Source organism: Rhinolophus hipposideros, assembly GCF_964194185.1.
Source record: "Rhinolophus hipposideros genome assembly, chromosome: 6".
Classification (NCBI taxonomy): domain Eukaryota; kingdom Metazoa; phylum Chordata; class Mammalia; order Chiroptera; family Rhinolophidae; genus Rhinolophus; species Rhinolophus hipposideros.
The window spans coordinates 74,313,130-74,326,527 of NC_138052.1; the positions used below are offsets into that span (position 1 = coordinate 74,313,130).

The window sequence follows — 13,398 nt, forward strand, 5'->3', positions numbered from 1 at the left end:
TACCCAAGAGAACTGAAACCATACATCTACACAATAACTTCTTTTCTTAGCAACATTATTTTATAATTGACCATTATTTCAAATATTCATAACAACATATTCATAATCAGAAAACATGCAAACAAATGTCTATCAAGTGATGAATGGGTAAACAAAATATGGTATAGCTATGCAATGGATTATAATTTGGCCATAAAATTGACTGAAATAGTGATACATGCTGCAATGTGGATGAACCTTAAGAACATTGTACTACGTGATAGAAGCCATATATCTTGTGATTCTGTTTATATGAAACGTTCATAATTGGCAGATACTTAAAAACGGAAAGCAGATTGATTGCCAGAAGCTGTGTTTATGTGTGTGTGGGGGGGAGGTGTGAGGGGGTGGGCAAGGAACATGGGGAGTGACTGCTAATAGGTATGGGATTTCTTTTGGGGGTTTTGAAATTGTTCTAAAATTAGTGGTGATGGTTGCAAAACTCTGTGAATAAGCTAAAAAAAAAAAAAAAAACACCTGAATTGTACTTTTTAAAGGGAGGAATTTAATGCTGCATGAATTATATCCTAAAGCTTTTATAAGAGAAAAGAGTAGGTCTTAAAGCCCCAGTCAGTCCTTTAGATGATTGTAGCTGCAGCCCTGCTCACATCCTGACTGCCACCTGATCAGAGATTCCACCCCAGAACTGCCCAGACAAGCTGCTTCTAAATCTCTGATTCTCCAAAACTGAGATAATTTTTAATCCATTAATTTTTTATATTTATATTTATATTATTATATTTAATGGTTTATATTTTTTAATCCATTAAATTTGGGGATAATTTATTAAAGAGTATTGGAAATAAATACACTATCACTCGACTCATTTATTAACATTCATTAAATGAACATTGTGTGATACTGTAGGTGCTTAATATACAAAGGACTAGATACACCCTCACCCTTCACGTACTCCTGCTTGTGTAAGAGAGGCATTTAAGAAAGTTGGTAATTTTGACATAAAGGCATGTACTGACATGTACGATAGTCACAAGTGCAAATGTTTTGTTAAATTTCGTTTTTTTGGTTATGTGTTTTTGTAACCTGCCCAACTCTTTCTCTTTTCTCTGTGAGCATACATCTAGCCCTTCATAATAGAGTAGTACCTCAGTTTTCGAACGTCTCTGTTGACGAACATTTCGGTTTACAAACGCCGTAAATTTAATGGATCTATGGTAACATTAGATAGTAAAATTCAGGCTAAATTTGCAGTTTTAGGGGTTGATTTGAAAAGTCTGGAACGGACTGATCCATTTTGCATTACTTTCTATGGGGAAACCATGCCTCGGTTTTCGAATGTGTAAGAACTTGAACGGTCTTCCAGAACGGATTATGTTTGAAAACCTAGGTACCACTGTAATGTGAATGTTCGAAAGCTTTTGAAGACACTCATCTCTTAAGATTCGGTGCCTTAAACTAAAAAGTGTTGTTAAACCTTATGGGTTTTCTTCCCTTTCTTTATCCCTATGGAGAGGAAAAAAAAAAATACTAAGGAAAAAATAAAATAGAGAGAGACTGTCCTTCACAAAGCTACCGACGCCTACATGAAATGTTGCTACTCAGTCTAAAAGTAAAATACGTTTGGTATTTCACTCAATTCACTATGACTAATATCTTGAGTGATGGCTGGTGTCTATTGTATCTTTCAAGATATTAACCTAATTCTGTTATGGCCAACTCTTAACTCATATATTGTCCTTTTTTGTCGTTGAAATGGTGCATTCAGATCCAGGAATGCTCTGTTTACAGGTGTAATTGTTGATAATGGGTCTTTCTCTGTGTGGTTTGTTGTTTCATTGAAACCTGAGTCCATAACTAACACTATTTATTTGTGACTCTGTTTCTGAAGAGTAGTTTATCTGCAGAATTACTTATTAAAGTACAGTTCCAAAGCCAACCAGAATGAATGCCTTACATAAATGGGAATCTATAGCAGGCATGCTTTCTAGAATCCATTCTCTCCTCTATGTAATATCCAACTCAATTTGCCAGTGTTCTGGGGTGAAGGACCTCTCTGACTCTCCTACCTCTCTGTAATAGAAGAGTATTTACCAGTTTAGAAATTAAGTGGTTAATATTAGTTTCTCTGAGAAGATCATCCTCAGAATCAAAGTCTCATAACAAACCAAGAACTCCAGTTTTTTTTTTTTTTCCTTTCGCAATATTTGTATTACACTTTTAACAGAAGTGACCTTGCCAGGCAACATTTTTCCCCATGGATTTTGCTTTCTTTTATATTTTTAGTGTCACTGGGGGCGGGTGGTACGAATAAGTACAGTACATTAAAACTAATACATCACCACCTGTCTATGGCACCTTCCCGTTGGTACATCTTTTCCTTGATGATTGAAAACAGCCAGTCCCAAAAACCTATGGGTGAGTATCGGGAAGCTAAATGATGTATCTCAAAGCTCTTAACATACTGCCTCGTGTAAATGGCCCATTTGGGTATTTCAGAGGCCAAACGGGAGAGAATATTGAAAGCACTGAAAAGATTAACACCTGTTTCCAGTCTTCAGAAAAATTGGAGAGCATCCTCTATATATCCAGAGTAAAACCATTTACTCTCTGATGTTGAGACATTTTATTCATATTTTCAATTCTATATGCATAGTATCCACATGTTTATGGGTTTGTTTCACTACAGGATTCCACCCAGAACTTAGAAGATGGAGAAGTTATGAATGGTGTGCAGACAGAATTATTGACATTGCCAAGAACTAAGGATGTTTTGAGGTATTCTCTTTATTTGAATAGAATATTTTATTTCTATTCGATGTTTGTTTCTTTAATAGTTTATAGTTATTTTTATTTTATAGGAAAGATCAAAGTCAGTAGAATAGTGGAGTGAAACTGTCCCTATTCTGAAATTAATTACTTACTCTTTTCTCTTGTTTTCTTCACGTGAGAACTTTCTGACAAACATGTATATACAAATGTGCCTCAATCTTTCCAACTCTTCTGCAACTTGGATTTTGAAATTGCTTTAAAGTGAACATGTCAGGGTTCATTGTGGTTGAGTGTTTCACTTTGATGTCTGCTCTTTGAATACTGCTTTGCTTTGTGTTTTAACAATCTTGCAATATTTTGCTCTACGTATATGAAATGAAACCAGTCTATCTACCATGACTTTTCATATTTCTAATGTGAGTAACTCATTGTATGAAGTCAGTGGCTCTCATGTTCACCAGGACTTCCTTTGTTCTGCATTCAGTTCTAGTTCTGCCCTAGCTGGTTCGAATCCCAGCTCAGCTGCTTATTAGTTCTAGCACTTAGGCAAGTTACTCATCTCTCTTTGCCTTCATTTCTGGTCTATCAAACAAATAATATTAAAATCTTCTTCAGAGGATTGATATGAAGATTAAATGAGTTAATATATGGAAAGCACTTTGAACAGTGCCCAGGTCAGAGTAAGCCCTATGAGTGTCTGCTGCTATTTGTACCACTACTATTGTTATTAGTATCATCTATATCATCATCCTCATCCTCATCATCACCATCATCATCACCGTCACCATCATCATCATCATCACCGTCATCATCATCATCACCATCATCACCATCACCATCATCATCATCACCATCATCATCATCATCACCATTATTACTATTTTTTCTAACCTGCTTCAAATTTTTCATAAGGAAAGTAATTCCATATTTAATCGATTGTTGGCTTCAGCCCTAGAAGGTGATGCTTCTGAAGTTTGTCATTCATGTATTCATTTAGTCAACATATCTCTTTTTATTTATTTATTTATTTATTTATTTATTTATTTATTTATTTTATTAGTTTTCAACATATCTCTTTAATTCAGCCCAATTACGAATAGGTGCCCAGCATTTGCATGGAATCAGCTTTAAAAAAATATATGTGCTCAGTCTCTATCGCCCTGCTTTACTTTGTGGATTTTCCTTAAGCGTACCACTTATAGCCGTATGACACAGGGACTCTTTACATAGATTATTTCTTTGATTCATGAACTGCACAATATTAAAAATTTGGTACAGAAAATCTCCAGGACATTGTCTTTTTAGAAGCTTGATAAGATAGTTTTTGGAGGCTGGCATAATGAGTGTAATACTCTCATTCTATTTGACTTTAGTTTCATTGTTTTTTTATTAGTTTTTTGAAAAGTTTGCTGACATCGTGGCTAAATGTTATATTTATAGCTGTCATACAGTGAACAATTATTTGGTTTGTGGCTGCACAAACAATTGCTAAGCTTTCTCTAGGTTCAAGGAATTGAGAAAATGGAGGATAGAAGTTTTAAAAAGTACTATTCTTTAATTAAAGTATAAGTGTATATGTATAATTTGATGATCAAAACAGCATTTTCACATGAGCTTTCATCTTAGTAGGCTAAGGAATTGCAAAATTCAGAGCAATTAAGTAACTTCTAGAGACCCAACCATCACTCTTGTCCCCAAATTCATCGACTCCAGTGTTACCTGCTTTGTGCACCTTCCTTGGTGTTTTAGTTCATGCTACATAACCGGGCTAGGAAACTTCATGTGGTTAGCACCAGTAAAGGGAAATGAGCTGAAATTCGTTTGAGTGCAAGTTCAGAAAGTAAAATGAGTACAAACTCCCAGCATTTGCAGATTTTAGGGTTGGGGGAGAATGAGAAGGATCTTAACAGCATGGAATGCATAGGTAGCGGGGAAAGGCTTGGAGATCACAATTCTAGGAGAGGACACTGGTTCTATCTGGTATGGTATGATAAAGAAGTAAAGAGAGATGTTGAAGCCACCTACGGCTGAGTTACATGGTCAATGTTCACCTAGTGTTGCCCACAGAGCTTGGCCTAAGCAGAGGACTTTGGGTTCACTGCCATGCAGGTGGCGTAGAAGCTAAGAATACAAGTATAATTTGCAGTCCATCTCCAAATGTCTTGAACATGTTCTTATGTTTTAATTCTCATAGTCATCACTCAAGCCTTTGTTACCTCTCAGCTAGACTACTGTAATAACCTACTGACTCTTCTCTTGAGTTTCAGTCTCTCCTTATTCTAATTGATCCCACGTATCGCCACTGGATCAAATGTGAGCTATTATTTGGGAGACAGTGCTATTTGCATTCTGGGCATTATAACATGTACTGATGTCAAATGTATAAATACTTACATCACTTCTATTTTACAGATAGATACACTGATGTACTTTTCAAACCACTCCTTAGTTTCAAAACCTTGAGATTTAGTTGCGTTTGAATATGTTTAACCTATGTAACCTCTTTAAAATGGTTTCTTTTTGAATATGGAAAATGGGGATCTTGATCGCATAGATTACTATGAAGATTAAATGAGATATGTTATAGGCAATTTCACTTAGCATGATGCTGAATGAAAGGCTGGATAAACATCAATTGCTACTGCAGTTATCATTATCACACATACTGCAGTTCATTGTAACTGTTTGTCATTCTTCCAAACAAAACTATGGACCTGCCAAGGGGTTCCTAACATCTAATGCTGGTCTTGGGACGTATTTGTTGAGTGAATGAAAATGGATGACACACATTGCTCCATAAATCATAAACATAACTATTAACTGTTTACCCATTATTTAGAAACATCTTTATTTACAGGAAAACAACACTTAGAGGGTATTCTCCAAATAGTAGTACAATATGTATCTCTGATGAAGCACTACTCAATTTACTTTGATCTTAAGAAGTCAAGGAGGCAAGAGGCTTCTCTGGTGTGGGTTTCTTGTTTTTAAATATAAGATTACTCTTTAAGCTTCTCTTTAAATAGCAGGTGATAGGTGCTAAAGACCTTCACCTCATCTCTAACTCTCCCTCATTCCTGACTTCACCGTATTTCTTGACACTTCCCCAAATTCACCTCCTCCAGACTGGCCTTTTTCCAGGCCTAAAACTGCAGTCACATTTGATCCCATCTTCTTTGCCTCTGATAACCGTTCATTTGGCAAATTATTGGCATAGACTATCTCAAAGTATCTTGACCCATGTTTTCTTGCTGTATTTCTATGATCACTGCTCAAGCCCTGTTGCTTGTCAGATAGATGATTGCAATAATTTACTCAGTCTTAGCTCAAGTACCAATCTCTCCCTGTCTTTCCGTTTTCTAATTGACCCCACATATCACTGCCAGGTACATATTTCTAACTCACAGCATTTATCACCCTGCTCCTTAGTTCTAAAACCTTTCATGACTCCATTTTCTACAAAATTAAGTATGAATTTTTCAGCGTAGAATTTGACATATTACTTTGAAATTTGATCTCAAACTAATTGTTCAACCTTATCTCCTACCCACCTCAATCAATCAATTTCTTTCCCCTCCCCTTCCTTCCCTTTCTTTCCCTCTCTCTGTCCATCTTCCACTCCGTTCCTCCCTTTCCCCCCCTTTAATATTACAGCCAGTTTGGGAACCCACACCATCCTGGTTCATGATCTCAGTGCAGACTGCTTCCTCTTGTGTGCAGACCCTCTCTGCCCCTGTGCCTACCTTTTCTTCATTGAAGAGCCGTTTGCCTGTCTCAGTTCCATTTCACATGCAACCTCCTCCAGGAAGATTTCCTAATTGCAACTTTCCTTCCCGATCCTGCACCCTCTTCCTCTGGAACGCATCAGAGAGTGCCTCTGCTTTGAAACACATATCTAAGTTTAAAACAACTGCTCTGGAATGCAATCAGTTTAACTTAAGACCTGCCTCTACCTTATATGCAAGGTGTGATGTTGGACAAATTATTTAACCTCTCTCAGCATCAGTTTACTTATCCATAAAATGGAAGTGACGTAATAAGCATTTATACATTTGAAATGAGTACATGTTATAATACCCATAATGCAATTAGCACACTGCCTCCCAAATAGTAGCTTACTTTCATTGAGAATATATTACTGTTAACTATTACTTCTATTGCTTTATATTATTTCTTATTACCTGTCTTAACCTGCCCTCTAGATTATGAACTCCCCAGGCACTACCCTTTGTTTTTTCCTTGCATAACTCGCCCATTAGAACTACTCAATATTTGAGTTAGGTGAATTAAGTGAATCCCACCACTGTCAACAACAAATTCTGTGTTAGATTTTTTATTCAGTTATTCTCATCAACAAAACATTTCACCATCAAGTAGACTTGAAAATCATATGCAAACGCTTCCTGGGTGTTTACCTCCGTAGTCTATCTCTCACACTATTACATATGACAGACCTGTGCAACAGTCCCTAAAGAACACCAATTAATTTATTCTATCCTTTTATTACAACCCTTTGTCTCTCTCTCATGATCAGTGACTAATCATGAAGAAGTTATGTTCCTCAGTCCTATAGTATTTTTTTAAAAATTTTTAAGTCTTACTGAGGAAATCAGTTGAGAAAAATTGTAAAGCTAGAAATAGATTATTCCCCTTTAATTCATAAGCTTATTTGTTCCCTCATTTTAATGAATGTTACTTTAAAAAGATACAAATTGAAAAGCTAGCGGCTCTTAATCACGCTACTAATAGCTGAGAGTTATTGAACTCCTTGTATATAACAAATAGTGTTTGTATGATGTATATGTTATGGTCTCTTTTTTGTTTTTTGCTTTAAAACCAACAACTCTGTTAGGGATTTATCCCAATTTTCTCATTGTACAAATAAGGGAACTGATAAACTTGGTCTTGGTTTAAATGACTTACTCAGACACCTGATTGATTCAAAGTCACCACTAAGTCCTGTCTAATTTCATAAGTGAATCATGATTTCCTCCTGGAAAAGAATCTCCCCATCATTGCTGTCAGTCCTCTCTCCTCCGTGCCTTAAACGAGTGGCCTATCACTGCGTTGAGTAATCATAATGTTAAAAATGCTGTCCACTCACCTCCTGTGAAGAAATTACAAACATCTACAGCTCCTGTGCTATTTTCTCCCTCAAGCTTCATGTTTTCTGGGTCGAACAAAATGAAGCACTTTCCGTGAAGTTCTTGCAGAGTGGTCATTCAGGACTGGCTCATTTTTTTTAACCACTGATTCTGTGCCTTCATCCATTGTTCTATCCTAAACTCTTAGGTAACATCTGGCCAGTGGTTATTTCAATCAGTTTTGTCGATTGGATCATAGAATGTTTAGCTTGCTTAATACTATCAGACTTAATGCTTTGTGACTATCTGCTTTGGTTTTAGTAAGTCATAGAAAGTTGTATAAAGTTAGGTATTTTTGACCTTAATGAAATCTGACTTTTCTTTCTATAACTGAAATATTTTCCTTTACCCCACAGTTCATTTTTTGTCAATTTTTCACAAGTAGCTGCCAATCCTTTTTTTCCTTTCTTCTATTAGAATATCCTTTTCACCTCATTTTCTATGTTATCCGTTTTCACCCACCTCCAATACATGAATAAATGGGTGCATATCCTGCTCACTTTTCCTGGAACTCTATTCTGTAGCTTACCTAAACAAACACCGTTAATAGCATATTTTCACATCTTAGTAAAATCTCACTTTATGAGGTATTGTGTCCAGCCCTACTTGCTGTGTTTGTCTTCCATGAGCGGTGTATGTACAGAGATTTCTACCGAACTCTATCAAGTATATATAAAGCTGACAGTTGTTTTTTTTTTCATTTTAAAATAAATAGAAATACATGGATTGGTCTCTGGGGCTTCCTCTTTTAAAATGCTTTTCTTTTCTTCTTGAAACAAACAATGGATAACAATTTAAAGAACATGGTGAAACATGGTCGGTGTAAAACTTATAAGGCTTGTCTGTATTACTAAGAAGATCTAATTCTCTGTAAGTGCCTACATATTACAATCAACAAAATTGAAAGTCTTCTTTGCCTTTTTTCTGGGATATTTTCATGATAGTAATTTAACATTAGTTGTCAAATATTCTTTTAGCCAAAGAATTGTGCTGTCATATATAAACATAGCATGAAAATTATTCTGAAATACTGAAAAAGGAAATCTTATAAACTAGAAATGAAACTTAAAAATGCATCCCCCCAAAAAAAGTTTTAATATTTTGAAACAACATTGATAACTTTAACAGATTATAAAATTTACTTTATTAAGTGAATTTAAAAATACAGGACTGATAATTACTAAAGAATAGATATCAGTATAAGATGCATAGAACTTATGTTTTACATAAGGGGTTTTGCGTGGGGTAGAGAACTATTTGCAATATAGAAAAAAAATGAGAATCCCTAAAGCCATACCCAAAATTCTTAAGCTGAAATCTTGGAAGTCTATACTAGACTAAACATTTATATTCCAAAAGCCTCTTATAATACATGTGAGTGCTATTTATCAGCATGTGGATACTCAATACATTTATTAGGAAAGATAAGTGTTATGATCTAAGTGCAGAACTATAAAAATACATCATAAAGGTGGAGATAATAAAGTTTCAATACTACAAGATTTCAGTCTCTGTTTTTAAAAGTCTTTCAAATAATACTGTAACCCTAGAATGTGAATGTTTTGGGTTTAGTCTTCCTCAAATACTTTCAAATGCACTGTAAATCTGTTATATAAAAATGATTGCTTTGTGTTCCATTAAAAGCTATATAACATTCTCTGCCTGCCAAACATTTTATATTCGAGACTTATAATGCATACCAATATATAGTATTTCTTATACATATATTCATATAATATCTATATTCTCACACTGAAAGTATAAAGAAGAACCTATTTTATCCCATAGCATTATCACTGTCAGATTAGTTTTGTTTCTAACTTTTATTCTAGGCATCAGATATAACCTGCTTGACTGAACAAGTTTTAAATATATTAGCAATATATGAGCAAAACTCATTTGCAATTTATTAACAGATTTGAAATTCCATCATATTCCACAAATGTTGGAAAGTGACATGCTCTTTTTTCCAGTTCTTAATGATAATAGGTTTACAATGAAAACACATTAAAAGTAAGCCTAATCCATTGATGAGAATATATTTGATATATTTATTTTAGATTGCTGATAATTTAGAGAATACTTCATGCAGAGTGAATTCATCAGGCATTTTGCTTTCTTAATGCTGTTCTCAACTTTCCAGCAAGGAGCCAAATTTCACCATTTTCAATTTGGAGCAGAAAAGCATTTGTAGCAGCTGTAGCTCTTAATTTGACATCTAGTTTCAGGTCATTTTCATGTAAATAGGAAACAATAGAACCTCTTTACAATTTCCATAACAGGGATGTTTGCTTCAATTTTATCATTTTTCTTCTGGTAATTTTATTTTTTTTCTCTCTGGGATTAAAGGAGCCAATAATTGTTCATGGTTATTATTTTTCATCTTTATAAAAACATGTTAGTTCCAGTTTTTATTACTCAAAATCTCCCAATGTTTTGTATATTTCAGTCATACACACTATCCATTAATGTTTCTAGTTCATCCTTGCCTTAATCTGGAGTAGGTTAGGCGGGTCAGGCTTTCTATTTCTTTCTGTAATACATTTTCTCCAGGCTTCACAATTTCTTTTTCTACCTCTGAAAAAATACACGAGGTGAAAATTTGGAATTGTTCCATTGAATACAACTGATGCCTTATTGAGAGGCAACTTTAAATTTTGATTTATAATGCTTTGAACATGCCCATGTATATTACCAACTGTGGCTTCACAGTTGTAGAATGTAATTTTGTGCTTTTTCTAATAAATACATAGTTTATTTCATTTTTCGTCTGTTTTGGGGGAAAAAGTCTATTTTATGATTAAGGGTAGATGTTCTTAGTTCCATGTATTTTATCATCGGTACAGTAATTTTCAAGTGCGTCTCAATGGGAAGAAATTTTATTTTTGTGTGCATCCTTTTAAATATGTTGATTTATGTAGATTAAGTTAAATAGGAAGTTATTTTTGTAGGTTGTCATTTCCATTTGTTCCTCTTCTAGGGGGAAAAAAATAAGAAAGTAGATAGTCTTTGAAACATTTTATTTCCTGAATCTTAAACATATCAGCAAATCATGTACTCCTTTGATTTCATCTCTGCTGTTAAATTTACAGTAGTTGATATAATCCTAAGATTTATTTTTTAATGTGCCTCATCTGTTTTTTCGAGCAGAGACTCATCTATGCTCTTATTTCTTTTCTGCCCCAGTGATATGACAAGAACAGTGGAGATTTCTGGGGAGGGAGGCCCATTGGGAATACATGTCGTGCCCTTCTTTTCATCTCTGAGTGGAAGGTAAGATGTTTTCCTTATATCAAAAACTCATGCTAATGAAAAACTTGACTGGAGCTCATTTGCCCAAACATTTTTCAAAAGAAGATTAAATGAGTACCTTTGTTATTCAGATGGACACCTCAAGATAATGCTTATGTTGGCCACTGTGTTAAAAACAAAATTGTATCATTTATTTCTAGCATGCAAAGGAAACGAAAAAAATCAATCACAGTTTCTACATTTGCAATTAATTATGAAATACATTCTTAAAGTATTCTTGTCAGTAATACATAGTAAACAGAATCCTTGGAGAAGATTTTAATATATTGTTAGATGAATATTGCAACTGAATTTTTAATGTTCCGAAATACACTTCAACAAGTGAATATAGTAATTCCAAATTGATATTCCCTCATATTCCTCAGGTATATAGAATTTAGAATAATAAATAATATAACATTATAAAAAGCTATATCTGAATCTACATATGTTTTAATGATTTTAGCTATACTAGCAAATGCCATCCTGCTATTTATTTTTTTCCAAAATAAAATATGATCAGTTAAAAATAATTTACAACGTCCTTTTGAAATGTTAGACATTCAATTGCTAACTTCACTTTGGCAAATAGTAATTTAGATTACGTCAGAATTTCTTGAAATTCATGTCTACCTAACCGGATACTGATGGAAATTACACTATGTGCCTGATAGTTAATATTACCACTGTTATAAGAAACATATAAAACTGGTATTAGATATTATGTCACTTTTCCATAAGGGAACTGCCTTTAGCACTAGGTTGATATTGACAAGGACTATCAGAAACTTAAAAGAAAATCAGTTTCTCACTCATATGACATGATTTTAATTAGTTTGCTAAATTTGTTTCCTTAAATTAAATGCATCATTGAAAAGGCAGAACATCTTTTCGTTTAGGAAATGAAAGACCAGAAAAGTCAGTTGATTTTTCTCATGGTCACACAAAATCCACATCTCCTGATTTGTTCTCACTCCATTGCTCTTTCTAAAACAAAATTTTTCCCAAAGGTTATATAGTAGCAATTTACTGGTTCTGAATATTTATTCAGTTCAGTCTGCCATATAGCAGGAAGAGCAGATTTAGTCATGATATTTTGGTTGGCATCATTTTCAGCAGGTAGCCATCTGCTACCTGTAATTGCAAAGTCATCACCCTTTTTTGCAAATAACATCTGATGCCAAGCTGTTGCTGGAATGCATGTTCCTTAAAAAGAAATGAACTGAAAAGCTAGTGGCTCTTACTGTCTCATTTCCTGTATGTGTTAATAAGCGTATTTATAAATGTCATGGGTGATGGCACAGGACAAGTTAAGGTTGTTTTTGATAGACAGGGACAGTATTTACCCAGTTGTCATGAGAAATTCTCATGGCTTTTGGCAGACGTGGACTGATAGAGCTTTGTGAAATACCAGAGCGGCTAAATTACCAGGCCCTTTAGCTTAATGAATCTGGAATTGAACACAAGATCATCCCAATTTGCAAAACATGAAGAAATATACAATGTGACAATCACCATACTTCATTTTCAATAGTTGGAAAAAGGAGGTGATCCTATAGACCTGAAATCACCTTCTCTCACTTCAAATGAGGGAAACACTAGAATGTATTGATTTCCTCTCTTCTTCCTGGTTTGGATTTCTAGCATAACCCTTGTGGCGTAGTAGAAAGACTATTGGACTTCAGAACAATTGGATTTGAATCTCAGTGTTCTCTTTTTTATAACCTGTGCAAGTTCCCGAAATTTGCCTCCTGTGAATACCTATTTCCCATCAAGTTTGCGGGGATTAAATGACATTAAAAATGTGAAAGCTCCTTGTAAAACTCACACCGTATGCATGTGTGAATTATTATTATTTTGGCTAAAAGGGAAAAGCTCATTTCAACAATGAACTTTTATAAGTTCATGGTCAACTGTTCAGTAACTTGGTGAAATAGTTGTATAATTTTTTTCTATCCACTAGTATTATTGAAAGGAAATTTAATTAAAAAACATAAAAAAAATAATATGGAAGTGGAGACATGCACCAATAAAAGTTAAGAAGTAATGAATACAGGCTGAAACAGCACACTTAACTCAACCCATGTGTCTAGATGCAACTGCGTATGGAGCGTGTCAGACAAGTGTCTGACTTCATGAGACCATATGGTTTCACTGTGTGAGCGGGGGGGTGGGGGCGGTGGGGGGGAATTAA

General features: G+C 34.6%; 1 protein-coding gene across 2 annotated transcripts in view; it reads left to right on the forward strand.

The window, feature by feature from the left end:
* The window catches only part of PARD3B (par-3 family cell polarity regulator beta), a 973,558-nt gene that overhangs the window by 506,223 nt on the left and 453,937 nt on the right, over positions 1-13,398 (forward strand). For both annotated transcript variants that reach the window (XM_081052860.1, XM_081052859.1), the window contains exons 5-6: positions 2,687-2,775; positions 11,100-11,186. In XM_081052860.1, the coding sequence (XP_080908986.1) occupies positions 2,720-2,775; positions 11,100-11,186 (143 nt within the window). In that variant the 5' untranslated portion in view covers positions 2,687-2,719. The remainder of the gene's footprint in view (positions 1-2,686; positions 2,776-11,099; positions 11,187-13,398) is intronic.